Source organism: Bemisia tabaci, chromosome 1, assembly GCF_918797505.1.
Source record: "Bemisia tabaci chromosome 1, PGI_BMITA_v3".
Lineage (NCBI taxonomy): Eukaryota > Metazoa > Arthropoda > Insecta > Hemiptera > Aleyrodidae > Bemisia > Bemisia tabaci.
In genome coordinates this window covers 66,330,037-66,349,552 of record NC_092793.1, presented here as the reverse complement: position 1 = coordinate 66,349,552, position 19,516 = coordinate 66,330,037, and the positions used below count along the sequence as shown (strand labels likewise).

Genomic DNA, 19,516 nt, shown 5'->3' with positions numbered 1-19,516 from the left:
TTGTTCTTCTTTTCATGTCTGGCTATCCAAAGAATATTCAATCAGTCCGTAACGAAGATATTGCATTATGTCACCTAATCTTAAACTTTCAATTTTGTCTAGGTGAGGAACCTTTGTCCTTTGGTTATGGAGGAACTGGAAAATTTTCTCATGACAACAAATTTTCAAATTATGGAAAACCATTCCAAGTTGGCAATGTTGTCGGTGCATATTTGGTAATTTTTTTTCTCTGTTCTCTCTTAATCGGTAATGTTTTTATCGTTGGCAAGTTTTATGTACATTTAGTATCACTGGGCTGCAACCAGTCTCAACTAAAAATTCTAACACTTACCCTGAAGACTTGAAATTCTTTGTGTCACTCCAAATCTGCTCACTCTATGATCTACATAATTCATTCTAAATTCTATGTTTCCATCGGTATTTAGTGAAAAGTCTGCTTTTCAACATCCTGGCTGGTGATAATAGCGCTCTGGATGACTTAACACCATTTTCAGAGACGTCATACAAGTGAAATAGAACTTTGCTTGTCATGGTTTGTACGGGAAGTATTACACTGATTTAACGGAAAAGAATAATTGCCTTTATCGCCTTTATCTGAATAGATAGTTTTATTTTAAGTACAATGATTCTTTTTAGATTCAGTGTTGTCACGTTTCTTTAAACAGCTGTAAGTATGAAAATCAAGATTAACCTAGTAGCAAGTAATTAGTTTTTACATATTTGTATTGATATACCAGTTACTTGTTATGCTTCTTCTGTACCGTCTTTAAAAATATCTAAATTAATTAATAGTGGAAACTATATTTTCAAGGCGCAGGATTTTATATCGGCACCTTCTTATCTATTTAATGAAAAAAATTGATCAGTTTCCTTGAAAGGTGCTGACACTAAGTTTGATTGCCTCCCTAATTTTTCTGTTTTGGAATTTTCAGGATTTTGAAAGTAATCCGACACACATCGAAATCTCTTACTCAGTTGATGGACAGCATTTAGGTGTAGCACATTCAGTTGAAAAATCCACTTTTGGATCAAGCCCTCTCTTCCCTCATGTACTAAGTAAAAACGTACGTTTTGAATGCAATTTTGGCGCCACCACTTGGTTTCCTCCGATAGAAGGCTTCAGGTATGCAGGGCATTTTGCTCTAGAAGAACGAATACCTGGCCCTAAAACACCACCGACTCGTGGGGACTGTGAAGTAAGTTTATTATTTTTTGTCTAATAAAAACTTTCATGAACTCATCCTTTGAACTTCGAGCCTATCTACTCAGTTTCTTGTTGTGAGAAGTCGTCAGATTTGTGAACCATGTCTTCCTTTGATGAAACAGGAAAGCCACTAAAATAGCAATCTACTGTCGATAACTAGAATTTATGACTGAGCTGAAAAGAAAAATGTCAGCAGTGGCCATGAAGATGATTTAAGTCTGTATCTGAAGTAGTGCCCTGTTGGGCGACGAGACCTCCAAGTAAAATTTAGCATTGAGCGGTACAATCTTCCTATATTTTGCTGTGCTTTGTAATTCTGTTGAATATTACAGTTTTTAACTTGTTCTTGTGTCCCAAGTTGTTTCCCATCTTAAGTTTGTCTTCTGACTAGTGCACAAGTGCCTTTTTACAATGAAAGCCTTAGCCTCAGCTATGATGAGAATTTTTAACAATATGAGAGCAGACTTTGTAAACATGACCCTTTAATCTGAATTAAATTTCTAATCTAAATATGACTTGATTTTCAGATCATAATGATGTGCGGTTTGCCTGGCTGTGGAAAGACAACTTGGATCAAAGACTATGTTGTGCAAAATCCTGAAAAACTTTACAATATCCTTGGAACGAACAACTTAATTGACAAAATGAAGGTAACAAATCAGTTTTTTTACCTCTCTCCTCTTTGATTAAAACCTTTAAAAAATTGCAAATCCTCATTTGAAAGTTTGCTTTGTACTGAATCCTTTCATTTATGCTGTCTCCAGGAAAAAAAGATAAATTGTGTCAATTTCAACTAGGTAAGGGAGAAATTCTTTAAAAAAAGTTCTTTGTTTGAAAGGTAAATGTGATCAAAAAGTCAAAAACAAAAATTAGTATGGAAATTCTAGTAAAGGGTATAGACAGACAACTTGCTGCATTACAGATATGTGCTCATCAAATTCTCTTAAATTTCTTTTTTTCTTGTTAGCAACTTGTCATACTTAAATTTATGTCTGGAGTGCAGAAAGTTCAAACGTTAAACGCTTGCTGTGATCTAATGGATTCTGCCTCATGGTGAAATTTTCGATTTGCCTTTTCTAGTTAGAACTGACAAGGTTTTTCTCTTTTATTAAGTATCGGGAGGAAAACCAAAGATCCTAGAAAACTAGAAATTTGCCTCATGCATTGGTAATAATTCCTAGCAAGTTCTGGAAGATGATGAAAGCCGCCTTGAGTGTTGTTCATTGCACTCCACAATAATCCTTGAACTGTTGCTGTTAATAAAATAAAGAAATTGGAGAATCCACAATCTTCTACATGTTATAGTTTTAGAAGTAGCAAATAGAAGCCTTTGATTGAAGATGCTGCTAGTAACAGAATTTGAATTTATTTCACATGATGATCCTCTAATTTGTCGTACTTCTTTTTTGAGGTCATACCCAAGATCTATTTGCTTGGGATCCTTGGGTTGTCAGATTTAGCATTTTCTGGTCATTGCAATCATTAGATGTTGATATTCTTCAAAGTAGAATAACATTTTCAATGATAAAAAATCAAGATTTGCTCACCTATTCGGACGCATTTCTTTCAAACGGAACTAAGCGCCATAAAGAGAGGAAGGGAGAGGGGGGTTGGCGGGTGTTGCGAAACGCGATGCTCGTTCTCTCCTGTACTCGCAATGCTTTTCCATGGCGCTTAGTTCGGTTTGACAGAACGCGCTATCCGGGATTCTAAAATCTCAAAAGGAACCCAATTTGGCGAATAGTTCTATATAACAGAAATACGTCCATTTTTATGTTGGATTTAGATGAATAAGATACAATAGTAATTCAACCAAAATACTGATCTACTCACTTTTTTCTCCCTCAACAGGTGATGGGTCTTCCAAGAAAGAATAACTATGCTGGTCGATGGGATGTGTTGATTGAAAAATGCACCAAATGTTTGAACAAACTTCTAGAAATCGCTGCTTATCGACGAAGGAATTATATCATTGATCAGGTAAAATTTTCTCAAGAGACCCTTTGAAAGGATTTTAAGCTCAAAGAGGCCATTGCAGACTTTTGTCTCTGGATGTACTGTGTCCGTCATTCTTCCAATGATATCTTAAAAAAATAAACACTGTCAGCTGACATTGAGCTAGCTACTTCGGTATAGTTTGTTTCACCAAGTCACCATCAAACTTGTACAGAAGAGTCCAGAGAAGAGTGTTGGAAATTTTCAATTTTAAGGTGACTTTGAGATCCAAATTTTCCAAGTCTTTACTTAGAGATTTCCTCCTCAATTGTGTAACCTCAAGTTGTTGGCTCAAAATTGGCTGTGTGTTATTGTTTTTTTTTTTTTTTTTTTTTTGCCTCTGAGCATTCAGGCATGATTGGCTTTGCAAATGTCTTTTATTTAATCGGCTTTAGGAGGAAAAATCATGAATTTCCAACCAGTGTTCCTCTCTTTATTATTTCAATATTATTTTGTAATAACTAATCACTGGGAAGCTGAAAATACAAAATTAACGTACCGTAAGACCAAACCTTAGAAAAGTACCATGTGTTCTAGAAATTAGAGTTTATAGTTTTGAATTCAAGTTGATGCGTCAATTGCATTTTGCTCCTCTATTGTGGATATTTTTTAAATCTTATTATTTTGATTTTCTTCTTTATAATTTATAATTCTTTATTTTGAAATCTTTTTTTTTTCATGTTATCTCTGTTACTCAAAGACATTTGCATATCTGATCAATTTTTCTCATATATTTTGTCTTCTTAGGATAGTCTCTTCTATTATTTTTAGTTTTAAGATTATATGTGCCGTAAATCTGTAAATATAGGTCTCTGCAAATTCAGGTTTGTACCTCTTTTCTTATCAAAGTTTTCAGGGCCCCTCTTGGCTACCTAGTGAGTATGATTTAGTGTTTTTTTTTTCTTTCTTTTTGCTTTTGTGTGGTTGTTGTGAGTGAATGACTCAATTTGCCATCCTTGAGAAGGGTCATAGGGGAATGTCTAGCGAGCGAATGAAGGAAGCAAATTCTAGGAAAGTCTAGGATTAATTAGTCCCAACTTCTTAAATTGAGAATCAGAGTGAGATATATTTATTTTTTCCTTTAGTTACCGATTGACCCAGATGTATGCTATAATGTATCAAAGGTGAGGTTTGGGAAATGATTTTTTAGTGCAGAACTTTTTTCAAAGTTGAAAATTTTCATTATTGTTCCATAGAGAGTTTATTATGCTTTGTTCAGACTCTTTCTTGTGTATGAGTTAGTGAAAAAGTTTGCTAATCATTATTTTTTGAGATTTAAATTTTTTTAAGTAGAGGGAACAGGCTGATTAAGAGTCTCCTCTTCATTACTCCCATTCTTTTTATCTTCTTGTCAAACATTCCCTTCTTATTACGCTGTTTTGTGACTTAATTACTTGCTATCATTCATCTTATATCCTTTTTGAAAAATCTCAAATATTTGAAGTTTGGATTGTATGTAATGATGATTGTGGGCAAATACTAAACGCATTTTATAATAGTAGAGCTTTAAGTTGGCATCTAGCAGACTCAACTGTCAAGGTGAGTTTAGGTTTAAGTTAGCTTTTAAGTCTCTTGATCAATGGAGGTTTTATATATTGACATATATACTGAAGTATTGAATAATGAAATGAACCTTGTGTTGAGAACTTATTATTGCAGAGAAGCTCTTACCAATTTATCGTTGCGCCCTCTCATAAGTTGTTGGATATCCATCGACAAAACATGCTGATGTGTATTCAACATGAGTCCCAACGGTACCTATATTATCTATATCTCTTGACCTCCAACATTATAGACGAACGTTTATCCAACGGCTCAAAAACGTAAAATGCGCAACTTTGTCGGATTCAAACGACGCGCCGTAGTCATTGTACCAACTGATGAAGAGTTCAAGAAACGTTGCGAAAAGCGTGACAAGGAAGAAGGAAAAGATATTCCTGATTCAGCTGTTCTTGACATGAAAGGTGTGTATTTGGGTATATGTATATATATATCTGTTCTCGTTTGCCCTTATTCCTCTTAACAGTTTATTATTTATTATCAGAATCGTCACTCTCTGATCAGTTTCCTCTAATACTTCTTCACGATATTTTTTTAAGCCTTGTTAGATTTTGAACTAGATGATTCAGTCAGAAATATTTCTTTGAGTATGCCACATCTTTTTCATCAGAGAGTTTTAATGGCATTTAAATCAGTTCGCATATTTTTACCTTAAGTTTTCATTTTACTTGGTGATTTCTTTTTTTAGGGCTTTTTAATGATGTTGCTCTTTTCTCCTCCTTCTAGCTAATTTCCGACTCCCTGAAGAGGGTGAAATTTTCGACGAAGTAGAGTTCATTGAACTTCAAAGAGAAGAAGCACAGAAGTTAGTCGAAATTTACAATAAAGAAGGTCGAGATGCTGGCTATGGAAAGAAACAGTCCAGCTTCAGCTCCGGGCGTGACTCAAGAGGCGACAAGAAATTTAAGTCTGAACATGACTACCCCTCTAGAGATAGATGGAGCAGTGGTGACCGAGGTCGTTGGGGTAAGTCATTTTTTCTTTCATATGATGTCTTATTTTGTAGCTGCTGAAGACATGCAGGCTTACTCTCACAGCTAGTCAAGAAGAGTGTAGAAACTTCGTCCAAGCCAAAATTAGTAATAATCAGCCTTAGAATTCCCGCACTCTGTCTAAAGATGGTGAAAACTCATGCTATATTCACTTTCGTTACCAAAAACACATTGAGAAATTCTGAATAGTGGAGATTTTTTTCTCAGTGTAAATTTTAGTTATTAGGTCGAAAACTTGAAAGGGATATTTTCTGATATGATCACGCTCACATATTTGCTTGTAAAATTGTAAGTTGCTTTCAATATACAGTAAAACCTTGATGTAACAACTTTTAGAATCATGATTTTCAGAATGATAATGATAATGTCTAACCTATCAGTCATTCCCATCAAAATCCCTTTTCTTGCAATTAACATTTTTTGGCAAAATAACATCACCAAAGCCAGCTTTGATTTGAAATAAAAACCATATAAAATAGGAATTTCGCTTCAAAAACTCAAGTACACACTGCGTGTAGACTAACCGTATGAAACATTCTTAATTTCTCCTGAAGAATATTTGATCCGATAATTTTTACCTCTTTTCACATGTACTAAATTGTTGTCAAATGAAATAGTAGATCATTTCAACTCATTTCGACTTGCTCAGTCAGCAAACTGATTAACTCTTAGTGCTATTGAAGTTAAAAATTAATTAACTGTAACTATGCTCAAGTCTAAACAAAGTATCACCACCTGATTGGCATGTCGATATAAAAATATTATTTTAGCTTCCGTAAAATTGTAGATTGCCCCTGATAATAATTGCGTCGAAACGGCTCTTGAGATCGAATTCTGAGGCGACAACAGAACCTAAAGAGCATGTAAACATTTGACCACAAAGCTCAACAAAGATTTTAGAAGTTATGTGTGGAGGAAAGCCGATAACAAGTGCCAAGGTATGAAACTATTTTGTGTGAAAACAGAGACTCCTTGGACTAGTGTTTTTGAGGTATTCCATCCGCCAAGCCTAAATGCTTAAAACTTGGTTATTTGGCAATTCAAACTATCTCTAAGCAAAGCCTGTTTGGATGTTTAAATTATCGTTGAAACTCATGGGTTTGCTCCTAAACATCATGTGAATATTAGAGAGAGTTCAATACTACAAGAATTACATAGAAGTAGTTACTTTAGCTATTGGAATGAAAGTAGCGAAATGTTTTATGGGTTCATTATTCAGGAAAACACTTGAAATTATTTGTTATCATGTACTAAATCTGCACAGACTAGTGAAGAGTACTCAGCTCATGCTAAATTTGCCTAAGACATTATCACCATCAGAATCCTCAGTTTGTCGCAGACACAAATGTTGTTGCTCAAGAAGCTACTCTGACAAAGATTTGCTTAGAAAAAGAGGAGCTTAGTCATAGCGCAACCTAGCCTAAGAGTTGTCAAGTAATCTAAATCAAGATCCTAGTGGTGGAGCTCCTAAGTGTAGGCACTATGCCTCATGCCAGTACTTGAATGGTATCATTATTTCTGATCAACAAATGAAAAAAAAATATTTGTCCTAGGATGGAGTCACAGTCTTTGAGTTTGATTTGATGTCTAATGAAACCTTCAGTAAATCAATTATGTCTAAAGCAGACGTTACATTGAGGATTGTAAGAATATTTTTCTCAGATAGAATTGCTCCAAAATGGACTTTAAAAAAGAAGACCTTTCAGTCGTGCTTTTAGGTTTCTATTTGTTCCCTTTACCATACTCCTTTCTCCAGTATGCTACTGACATGATCAATTTAACGGTTTTCGCCCAACATCCATTTGTTTCTTGCATGTTAGTAAGTTATGCATCCCATTCTTAAGATTTTTCTCTTATTTTTGCAGGTGACCGTGAATCAAGAGGAGGGTGGCATCCTCGTGGTGGAATGGACCGTGATGGTGATAGAGGCCACCGGGGAAGAAGTGACTCGCGTGACAGAGGCCGAGGTGGTGGATGGCAAGACCGGTAAGGATCTGTTATGAACCTATTGTGATATCTTTAATAAGAGACTAATCATTCACAGAGATGTCAGTTACTCTGCTGAAAACTTAAGACTTGTTCATAGCCATCTCAGCAAGTAACGCCACTCTACAGTCTTCAACTAAGAAGCAAAGGCATGTCAATTCAGTGGTAGTTAATCTCAGAAGTCATTTTGCATTCCGTCGCTTAATTTTTCCGAGCCAAAAAAATTAGTACGTCATGCGAGATGTTTCACTTGAGTCATCAAAAATTACTAGTCAAAGCCCAAAAATTTAAGAAAATTCTTAATTTCTTTTATTTTTTTCAGAATGAGGGGTGGCCCACCTATGGGCAGAGGTTTTAGAGGTGGCAGAGGTGGACCGGACTGGCGGTCTCGCGACGATCGAGACTTCGATGGTGGTAGAGGTGGAATGAGAGGTCGCGGAGGTATGGACCGTGGCGGATTTAGAGGGCGCGGAATGCCTCGTGGTGGTCCCCGAGGAAGAGGCTTCGATGGTCCTCGAGGTGGACCACGCGGACGCGGTGGATTTGGTGACAGAGATGGTTTTGGTGGAGATAGAGGCTATGGTGACAGAAGCTACAATGACCGAAACAATTTCAATGACAGGAGTTATGGCGATAGATCTGGACGAGATGACAAGAGACGGGTAAGTTCTGCCACATTTTTCCCTTGCTCTGAAATCCCTTGCACTTTATCAATGCCAGCTTTTGATTTTGATAACTGATGAGAGTATCCAATTAACATTCCAATCTCTCAACCCGTCATGTCCATCAAGCATTTATGGAATAATCCAAGCGTTCATTTTGAAATATTATCATTAAGATTATGCCTTGCATTAGGCTCCATGCTCCATGGCATGCTTGGAAATGGCATGAAATATAGGAGTTTTACTTGGAGGAAAAATCAAGTATTTAGTGTTACTTGGCCACCTTAATTTAGAAGCATGAAGCAAATTATGAAACCAGGTGTAAATATTGCTGATGACTTTCAGTGAAAAAGCAAGACAAATCTGTTTGTTTCTGAAGCCATTTTGATGCCTATATATTTTTGGAAAATTCACTATTCGCCTTAGGAGCTGCCAATAATGATTTCTGAGATTTGTAAAGACACACCATTGGTAAGAGATGGAGCAAACTTTTTGGTTGACATTTTGTGCATAATTTGCATGCTATTTTCGAGGTGTGAGGAAATTTTTTACAGCAAAACCCAAGTAATTCTAATAGCTACGAAATACATGTAAAATGTTTTATTGCTTATTTTTACCTTTCTCAATAGCTCACATATTCTCATATGTCTGTTAGACCCATGTCACTAGTGGCTGGGTCATTTATTCGGGTTAAATGACGGACTGGTTTGTTGTTAGTGCTAACGGTAATTAGGATGACCAGAGAATTTTGAGAAAATGTTTTTCTTCTTAGTCGCTGCAAGTTGGTAGCAATCATATCTATTAGAAAAAAAGCCAAACATCGAATTACTGAAGGATGAAAAGAGGGAATTGAACCGTTGAAAAAAATCAGTGAAGTGGGAAAAAGATGACATGACCATGAAATATCATTTTAGACTCAGCCTAATGTTGCATTTCTTGTTGTCACAGGATGGTAGTGAAAGAGGAGGACGCGGCGGAAGTCGAGACGGAGATGCTAGCCAGAATCGTAATCAGACAGCTAGTCAGAATAACATGGCTCAAAATCAGAATGCAGGTGGAAATTGGATGCAAGGATATGGTCAGAACCAAGGTTGGGGTGCATGGAACAACTATGCCAACCAGTGGAATCAGTACAACGCAGCCGCTGCTACAGCAGCTACCCAACAGCAAGGTGGATGGAAACAAGCTGGTGAGTTCTGTTCTCTTGAATGTAGAGGAATGCAATCTGTCTTGAGGATTTAATCTTTTCCACCTGGTATCCCAGGGTCAACATTCTTAAATTTCAGGGATGAATCTCAAGACCAGAATCAGACTGTTCTGTCCCCCGATCAAAGGTCCTAAAATCCAAATCTTCCAGAGCCACAAAGACGCCAAGTAGTGGGAAAAAATCTCCTTCCCTTTTAAATCTTGAATTTTGGTGCTAAGCAGTAATTGTTTGTTCATATCTCATACTGAACTAAGTTGATAGTATGTAACAAAGTGGAGAAATGGTGCTGGGTCCACACCATTTCACAGGGAAATCAAAGCCAGGAAGTTCCAAATTTTATAATTAGAGTCAAAAATAAATTTTGTAACTCTAATGAGTACCAGTACAAAACTGAGGGAGGAGAGTGTTCAGCTCAGGCGGTTTGCATTGGAATATTAAGTTGCCATCACGCCGAGATATCTATACCGGTGTGGGTGTCTTCAGACCTCATCAGCAGATCACACTCGTCAGTGAACCCAACTTAACATGCCGTAAAATGCAAGATGGCATTAAAACGCAGTCATGGATATGACCCGCAAGGCGCAAAAGTCTGATCCTCGCGCCATCTACCGTCGCTGCTGAACAACTCTTTTAACAAAACAAGGAAAACCTGAAAAAATGATTATCAGGCTGGTTGGAAATGCGAGCGCATCTAAACTCAACCGTCCACTCCCGAACGGGAAAAACACTTATCCCCAAACTGTGTGTACAAATCAGAGGAAAAAACACAAAGAAGTGGCCTGGACTGTATGTATCAAGGTGGAGAAATGGTGCTGGGTCCACACCATTTCGCGGGGAAATCAAAGCCAAGAAGTTCCAAAAATTATAATTAGAGTCAAAAATAAATTTTTTAATTTAGTTTTGTACTGGTACTCATTAGAGTTAAAAATTTATTTTTGACTCTAATTATAATTTTTGGAACTTCTTGGCTTTGATTTCCCCGCGTAATGGTGTGGACCCAGCACTATTTCTCCACCTTGTTACATACAGTTCAGGCCACTTCTTTTTTCTCTCAATTGATAGTATATAACGTAGTGAGGCTGTAGTCCTCCCCAGGCATGGTAGACCAATTGGGAAACAATATTTTCTTATCAATACACATCGTCTTCATCAAATGGTTAGCTTTCATTCTCTCCTCCTGTACATACTTAATTTCGGATTAATTCTTTGCATTTTCCTGTAAATTATAATAGTATTGATTCTGAATTTTCACCGAATAAAATCCTCCAAAATTAGTCCTGAGAGACTGGCAGACAAGTCTGCCAGAAGGAAGTATTCGGGAAGCGGAGATAATTAGCAGCTGCCAATATTGTCAGTATGACCTGGACACCAAAATCAGCACCTTTTTTTTGCCAAGGTCATGTAACTATTTAAGGATATTAATATTAGCAAGTAGAGTGTAGCTCTTGCTCATCTCTCGAGTATTTCCAATTTATTCATTGCATCATATTGTTTCCTTTTCTCAGGATATGGCACACAACAAGCGTCTGGAACCACAGCTACAACGCAAGCACAGCAACAAACAGCAGCTGCCAATGCTAACTACACGCAAGCTTATCAACAACAAGCTGCTGCTTACGGTCAATATCCAAACGCGTACAACTGGAATCAGTATGGCCAATATGCCCAGCAGTATAGCCAATGGGCTCAGGTAATTTAGCACATATCATATCAGCTTAGCAATGAAGGATCTCACAAATGGTATAAATTAAAAATGGCTTGAAGTATTAGAACTTGTCCTGTATTATCTCGTAAGTGAGAAGTAAAGAGATTCTGTAAACTTTCGAGTACCCGCATATGCATATGTATAGAAAAATTCTTAATGTAAATCGAGGACAGAGGAATCCCATTTTTTTTTCTATGAAGTTCCTTAATCAACCGAGTCTTCCAATGTCACCTGAAAGAATTACTCTCTTTTACTCTTACTCTCAATTACAATTACTCTTACAATTACAATTACAATTACAATTACAATTACAATTACAATTACAATTACTCTTTTACAATTACTCTCTTCTTACTCTCTTTTGTTGGTACCACTTTGCGTTTTTGTGGTCGGGAGAGAAATAACTCAAAACATACCCCTTTCAAAGAATTTGCATCACCAATGCTATCAGTAGCTAATCTCTACTGACAATAAAAAGTCTACAAGCCACTACTCACCACAATTATTTTAGTATTTCTAAGTCAGTATTATTCTTCATCAGAAATTTAAACCCACTCCTAGAATATTTGCAATGAGAGCCACTTTAAAGTTGGGCCAAATACTAAAGTTTTTAGCAGCAGTTACAGAGGTGTGTGGATTAATTTATTATATGTCAATTTAGAGTGATATTCCTTCGAGACCAATGCGTAACCAATTATCCAAATTGCTACTAGGGGGGACATCACCTCGAGCATTCTCCATGCATTATATCCAAATGGATCAAATAATAGTAAATACCTCACCTCCTTCAATGCAACTAATGAGATTGAATCAAAACACATTGCTTCTCTGTGACGTAACAATAACAGCGTCTATGTAATGAGTGCCTAAAAACATATTGCAATGCCAGGCATATTTATTGTCACTACCAAGGTGGTAGAATAGTGCGGAGTGTACACTTTTTTGCATAAAAATTAAGGTCCGAGAATTGAAATCCAGAAGATTATTTTTTAATCCTTTACTTGAAATTTTTTGACCTTGATTTCTTCTCAGAATTGTGTGGACTCCTCCATATTCTACAATCTTGTCACTTACAATTTTGGCCGCATTTTTAGCGTTTTTTTTTTCTTGTTCATAGTCACTGTAGCATAGACTTATTGTTTCCTTTTATTTTCAGCAATGGGGTCAATACGGTTACAACTATGGTGCTGCAGCTGGCACAACCGGAGTAGCAGCAGGTGCCACCACGGGTGCCGTTGCAGGAGCAACGAACACAGCAGTTCCTCCTCCAGCTGTAGCAAACAAATAATCGCTCATCCTTGAGTGATCTCTGTAATTTTACTCCTTGACATTTAATGATGTGTGTAAAAATTCAAGCCATTTCCCCGAGTTAGATGCACGCCAAGTCCACTCAACAAGAATCTTTTTGTTAGATCAGTTACACAAGTTGCAATGAATTTGATCTTGGATACTCTTGTATTTGTGATCAATGTCAGCGTCAGTCCAAAGGCCAAATTCCTAAGTCTCAAATCATTGGCGTCATTATTTCTGCGGGAAGCACAATAGTTGATGTCACTCGTGGTTTTTTCTACCATGGTCTCAGTGAATCTCAATGAATGAACAGTAATCCATGATTTTTAAAGGCAGCACCAATGAAACCTGGGTAGATAAAAACCATGGTACATGAATGTGGAGGATGACACGTCCATTGTGTTTTTTTTCAATGAAAATTCTCATGAACCTTTGACGCAGGATCACCATGTTTACTGCATTGTGAATATCTCTTATCTCTCTATGATGTCTGCAATTGTCTAATTTGATCGCTGTCTCTCTCTATCCCCCAAGTTCCAGTTTGACTAGTTAACCTGAGCTATTTTTACTTGATCTTTATTTTTAAGCACAGCAAGTAATAAAACAATTTCTAGAATGTATAAATCTATTCCATTTGGTGATAACAATATCTATTTCCACTTGTAGCAAAACTGTAAGTGCTAAATTACACGTTCACGTTAGCATTGAGTGAAAACTCCATTGAAGATCTCCGAGAACCTGTGGCTATCATAATTCTCATAAAAATTTATTTTTTATATAATTGTAATAATTTAATTGTTTGTGTATCATGAATGAAAAGAATTTGTATTGAAGATATTGAATTATCTTTTCTGGATGTATAAATTTGTATATATATAGTTTGTAATCTTACTGATGTGTTATCTTCGATTGAAATAATCTCTTGTTTCTCCATCATTTTTTCACTTTTACTTTTTCAAATGAATTTTATTCCTGAAGATTTCTCTGAATTGCATTTTTATTCTCTGGTCATCGCTCTGAAACAACAGCATATTCAAATTCAATCTTCATCAGATTTCATCCCCCACCCTGAATTTTTTTTCCTGAATAGTTTTTCTATCTCTGCTGTATTGATTGTTTGAGTTAAATAAATAGTTCTATTTATTTCTCATTAATATGTTGTTCTATTAATTTCATTATGATAAAAGTATGATGCACTTTTTCTTGTGCAAATTTTATTTTGCTCTTGACTAGAAACTTACAACTTTAAAAGCATATCCAACATAATTTTCAGTTTGTCATTTTTGGAAAATGCACAAAGAAGTGCACTCTGAAGCACTTCTATCTTTGCGATTACTTGATTTCCAATGAACTAACTCATGGAGAAATGAAAATTTTAGTTTAAAAGCTGTTTGGTCAAAGGGTGCCAGCCAAACTTCAATATCTATATCTGCTGTATCATTTGTCATATAAAGCATTTTCAAAGGTAGATGATGGGAGGTAACTAAAAACATAGCGCATTTTATAGCATTAATCTCTTAATTTTAATTATATCACATGTAACATAGAACAAATAAAAGAAAAAAAACAGCTATAAATACAATAATTACATCATATGGACTGTACAGAAGAGATTCCGCATACAATTATAAAATTTTACAAGAGACATCGAGGCGATTTGCTTGCTTTGTATTTCCTCGTAATCCATTTTCCATGGGAATTCTGAAATTCGAACTGTTAAAGGTAAAGTTAACTTGAAGCACAAGGAAGGAAAATTCTCTGAATTTGAAAGTTAAAAAAAAAATATTTAAGAAAGTTACCTACTTCCAACGAGTGAAAATTATTTAAGAACAACATTATTTAACATATATAAGAGAGAGCAAGTCCCCTGAAAAGAGATATCATACCCTTGCATTAAGCATCATTAGTCAACTTGAGGTTTTCAATTATCTATTTTCAGCAGCAAGAGGCATTCTGTGCTTATTTTAGCACCTCTTAAAAGTGGTTAAGCTCATAATGTAACATCAGGCTCATGGTTCAGAGTTTCGTGATGATGAGTGCACCAAGAGGGCTATAACTTTGCTATTAATTTAAACACAGCCACTGACGAAAGAAAATTTTCAAAAACCTGATTTCTTCAAATTCAAAACTTCAATTTTAAAATCGTTTAGAATTGGCACATTTAGAAAAAAAAGAGGGGTGGTGACAAAGGTTTTGGTTCCTATGTTTTTGTATTATTTCAGTACTTTTTGATTTTCAATCGATAGCATCCAGAAATGTTAACTTACTAGGTGATCCTGAAACAGTGAAACAGGATCATTACTTCATTGGGGACAGGGTCATGTTCAGAGATGAATTTTGACAGAAATCGAAAATCCTAAAACAATATATTTGCGTTGTGATCTACCAAATAATGAACAATTGCATCATTTTTAAGAGGGAAGCTGATTTGGCTACGACTAACACCATCTCTTTGTTTTTCTGACGTTGATTCATTCCTATTCACTAAATGTAGAGACCAAAGATTTGGTGCCTGATGGTGGAAAAACAATTTGAGAAGCAAAGCTCCCAAGTCTCAGGAAAATAGGTTTACTAAGTTGATTTTATATTCTAGATTGGCAGTATCCATAAGCATAATCTTGGTTATCCAAGAGAATGATGTCATAATTTTTATAAAAATCTAACTACTTAAAGGACTCACGTTGAGAGATAGTCTTCCTTTCTTTTAAAAAAAAAAGAAACAAAAAATATAGATTATATACTGCATGGCACCTCGTATGTTTTTGCGAAATCAACCCAAGTATGAAAAATGGTTCCAAAAAATAATTTTTTCTCAGCTTTCTCTCCTTTTACTTTTGCTGAGACTGCTGTGAAGAATATATCTTCATAAATAGTCGATCACCATTATTATAATCACCATTTATTTTGTTTCTTCCGTTTTTAAAGTTACAACATTGAAAATTATTTCTTCAAAATAATTATGTTTAATAGCAAGAAAATGAAGTATTAAGTTTGCAAGGTTAACAATAGGAGAACATTTCGATTAATGTTTAGAGAAAAATCAAATTGGCTTCGAGTGGGCAGGTGATGCCGTATTGTTAAATGAAAGAGAATAAAAACCTTAGTTGCCAACAAACGTGACTAGGTTAACACTGAGGATTGCCAAAAGCAGGGCTTCCAATCACAACCTATTTGTAGGGTCTCAAATAAGTAGATTGTTGAAAAAAAAAATTATAAAATTATTTACATAGGACAGAAACTAAATGTTTGATTTTTAATACATGATCGATTTGAAATAATATTGATCACATCAGCTGTGATAGTCAGTTTGTAGGTAAACATCAGAAGCTAAATACTTGAACTGACCATTTCGATGTCAATTAAAGGGTGAGACTTTACATGTCTTGGGTAGTATTCATAAAAAAATTTCCTAGAATATTAGGAAATTATTCTAGAATATCAATTTGAAGAGAGGAGGGTTTGCTTAAAATGCATAATGGTAACTTTAAATAAAATCGCACTTCTTTACCGAGTTAACAAAAGAACGATGGAAACTGGAGGACAAACCTCTTCAGTTTCTTTGATTTGGTACAAAGCACCTTAAACCTAACTGTGCATATTTACAGACATGTTTGCATGGCATCATTTGATTGAATTGTACATTGACTTTGATTGGATCAGCTTGTAGAAAAATATTTCCATGTCCATTTTTCCTAATTCTGTATTTTTAGGACTCAGATGTTTTTAAAGAGATAGTAATTAAATTCGCCCTTAACTTGGGTTCTGAAATCATTTATCTAATTTAGGTTGTGAGAACATCTGATATTTTAATCTACATACATAATTGAAAACCTTGATTGTATACTGACTTCCAAAATTAATTCTTGGAACATCTAACGTTTTTGTACAAGTTGAACCAAATTTTTTTATAGGTTTAACATCCACATTTATATACAAAAGAAAAAGGAAAAAACCGGTAAATTGACCAAAAAGCACGTGACTACATTGTTAAAAAGATAGAATTAAAAATAAGACAAGTCACAATCGAACTTTGCAACAAATCAATATTTTTGTAAATTTAGAGGAGGCGAGTGTATGGGTAAATGAGAATGGAACAAAGCAGTGGACCACAAAACAAGGTAAAAATTAAAGCACCACAAGACATATGTTCCCTTGTGCAATTCCTTGTGGAACGTCTAGAACACTTAGAAAGCGATTGTGTGAGGTCAAGTTTTTAGGGAGTTAATGATAGACTTCACATAAAGAGCTGTAAGTTTAGACCTCTCACTAATAATGAAGTCAAAATATCAATTAAAATCTTTCGAACATTCTGTAATAATTGGTTCCACAATAATTTCCGATTTATGTGGGTACATGATACCTCTTAAGTAGTTCAGAAGAATTCAGAACTTGGAAAAACTATTTTATCAAAACATGCCAAAACTTATTAAGAGACAATTGCATCCAAGTACACTGTGGTTTTATGGCTGACAAAAAGTTTGAATTACTGTGCCCATAAAGTGCTTACTCATTTCTTGCTAACCAAATTACTTATGCATAATTTTTTGAAGTCTCAGCCATTTCCACAGGAAATTCTGATGAGGAAAATACTTGTATTGCCATGCTTAATATCTTACTCTGCCTGGTGGTTTATTTTTAAAAATTCCAGGAGACCAGCAACTAGAGGCATAAAAAAACAAGAAGTATTGGTAGAAGTATGAAAGCATTATGATTCTTAAAAGGTCTTGCACAGTGAGGGAACTTCGGCAATACTATATGACATGCGGCACTGAGGGCCACCACACGGGTGACTCCTGGCTTTAACCACAATCAATTCGACTTATACATACGAAGGCAAGTTAGGAAGGAAAGACAAGGCACACTTCATGGCGTGCAGTCCTCGATGGCTTAAAAATGAGAGCTGTGCCGGTGGACTCAATGGCCCGTCCTAGGTAAAAACTTCCAGGAAACCCTCTGATCTCTTATCTTCCTTATTCACCTGGAAATCGTCATTTTGTTGGTGAAAATACCCTTGAGAGCCTTGTATAAACAATGAAAATGAACCTGGTAAGTTTTGTTCATTACCTGTAGGCTGAGCATTGATTTTATTTTTCACACTTTTCTCACTTAGGTATTTTCCCTGTAGAAAACAGATTTATGACAGTAATTTCAGGAAGATTTAGAGTGGAGAGGCTTTTAATGGAGCTTTTGACTTCAGTAAATTAATTTTCAAAATTCATGGGTGCGATAAAGGTCACATGAAAATTAGGGGTTGGCTTGATCCTCTTTTTTCATTTTCCCAATGCAATCTCAAGTTTTTGTAAACAGGTAGGAGTTAAAATATCAAAAATAAACAAGTAATATACATTGAATAAAAACTTCTTCTTGCTTGTTGTCAAATGAAAAAATATTTTTTTTGTTACGTAATAATGCATTAAGAGATGGAGTGAAGTCTCAGGACTTAGGTAGATAGGTACCTATAAAGTCATGCATTTTGCTTTTGTAAGAGCACCTTAGTCTGTACCTAGTAATTTTAAAATTCCTCGCAAGCATAAAAAGCTAAAATACAAGCATGAAATTTCTATCTTTCTTCAAAGACATGGACCTATGATAAATACCTTTCCTTCCTCCACTCAAAATACTTTTCAGTCTTAAACAAAACAGCTTTCAAGATGAGTTTTAAAATATGGGCTGATTGCTTACTGCCTACCTACTGTAGGGAAATATAAATTCCTTTTTTGAGCTTCAGCATTTTGTAAAAAAAAAAAAACTAAATACATTAGTTGGTATTTGAGGGTGTTCTGGAAGAGCTGGCAAAATCATTTTAATGCAATTTTCCTGGTTTAAAGATAAAACACTATGGAATGACCAAAGTAATTTGGCAAGGGATCATCACCCCTTCTTGCTTACCGTAAAAAGCAAGTATAAGAATAATTAATGTAATGACCAACTGCAGCTGCCACAAAAATTTCTGTTGAAAAAGTTTAACAAAATCATTCTTGACTTTAATATGCAAATAAAAACCTATGAGTAAACCTTATTCATATAAAGGTTTTCTCAAGATGTTAAGGAAGACTGGCGTAAAAATTAGTTCTACGTCATTCCATTTTTACTCTGATGGGCTATTTGTATAAAAAGGAGCAAAGGTAACATCTGAGGATAATACAATTTTTCACAGAACTAAAGTCCCAATGAGAGTGAAAAATAATTAATTTTAAGAAAAATAGAAAATTTTGTTAGTATTAAGGAAGTATTTAAATGATTGTTTCAGCAATTATTTGAAACAATTCTAATCCAAACAGTTCAATTTCTGAGACTGTTTCTTAATAAAAAAAGACCTTCAGCCTCTGCAGGGAAGGATTAGGAACAGAAATGCCAGCTCCTCAAGAGCAATTTTAACAAAGAGAAAATTTGAAAACAAGACAAGAAGAAAAACACATTCATAAATGAGCTAAAATCTGCATTTCAGTATCACAAGTATGGCTTGAAGTGGTAGTATCGGTTGTTGTGCCAGTTACCGTCACAATGACAGAGCCGTTAGTTTCCGGTGCACTCTGGACAATTGTGACAATATTTGAAGGTGCGTCTTTGACTATGTCCGCATCGGATTCTTTTTTACTAGAAACTATACTAAGCGGTCCAGACAAAGCAGATTCGTCTGGCACCATTTTGATAATATTTTCACTATCTGTATCACTTGCACTTCGCGTTCCAATGACAGTTATAACATTAACTGTGTTGCCACCAGCATCCGATATACTCAATTGTGAAGGATTGCGACTATGTGTGGTGCTGATGGAACCTCCAATATCACCGGTTGGATCCAGGTTGCATGATGGCCGTGTTGAACTGGTCCTCGATCTATAACTCGGAGGCCGACTGTAGTCTAGGTTGGGAGGATGGCAGATGGGATCTCTTCTACAATTGATTGGTGGC

General features: G+C 35.5%; 2 protein-coding genes across 2 annotated transcripts in view; one reads left to right on the top strand and one right to left on the bottom strand.

Annotated features, from left to right (window-relative positions):
• The window catches only part of LOC109034585 (uncharacterized), a 23,295-nt gene extending 9,540 nt beyond the window's left edge, over positions 1 to 13,755 (top strand). The window contains exons 7-17 of the mRNA XM_019047815.2: positions 103 to 215; positions 933 to 1,196; positions 1,732 to 1,854; positions 3,056 to 3,184; positions 4,995 to 5,163; positions 5,486 to 5,725; positions 7,617 to 7,737; positions 8,060 to 8,399; positions 9,348 to 9,588; positions 11,112 to 11,296; positions 12,468 to 13,755. Coding sequence (XP_018903360.2) covers positions 103 to 215; positions 933 to 1,196; positions 1,732 to 1,854; positions 3,056 to 3,184; positions 4,995 to 5,163; positions 5,486 to 5,725; positions 7,617 to 7,737; positions 8,060 to 8,399; positions 9,348 to 9,588; positions 11,112 to 11,296; positions 12,468 to 12,599 — 2,057 coding nt within the window. The 3' untranslated portion in view covers positions 12,600 to 13,755. The remainder of the gene's footprint in view (positions 1 to 102; positions 216 to 932; positions 1,197 to 1,731; positions 1,855 to 3,055; positions 3,185 to 4,994; positions 5,164 to 5,485; positions 5,726 to 7,616; positions 7,738 to 8,059; positions 8,400 to 9,347; positions 9,589 to 11,111; positions 11,297 to 12,467) is intronic.
• Positions 13,538 to 19,516, bottom strand: part of LOC109034587 (uncharacterized) — a 450,911-nt gene continuing 444,932 nt past the window's right edge. The window contains exon 10 of the mRNA XM_072305658.1: positions 13,538 to 19,516. Within this exon, the coding sequence (XP_072161759.1) occupies positions 19,021 to 19,516 (496 nt within the window). The 3' untranslated portion in view covers positions 13,538 to 19,020.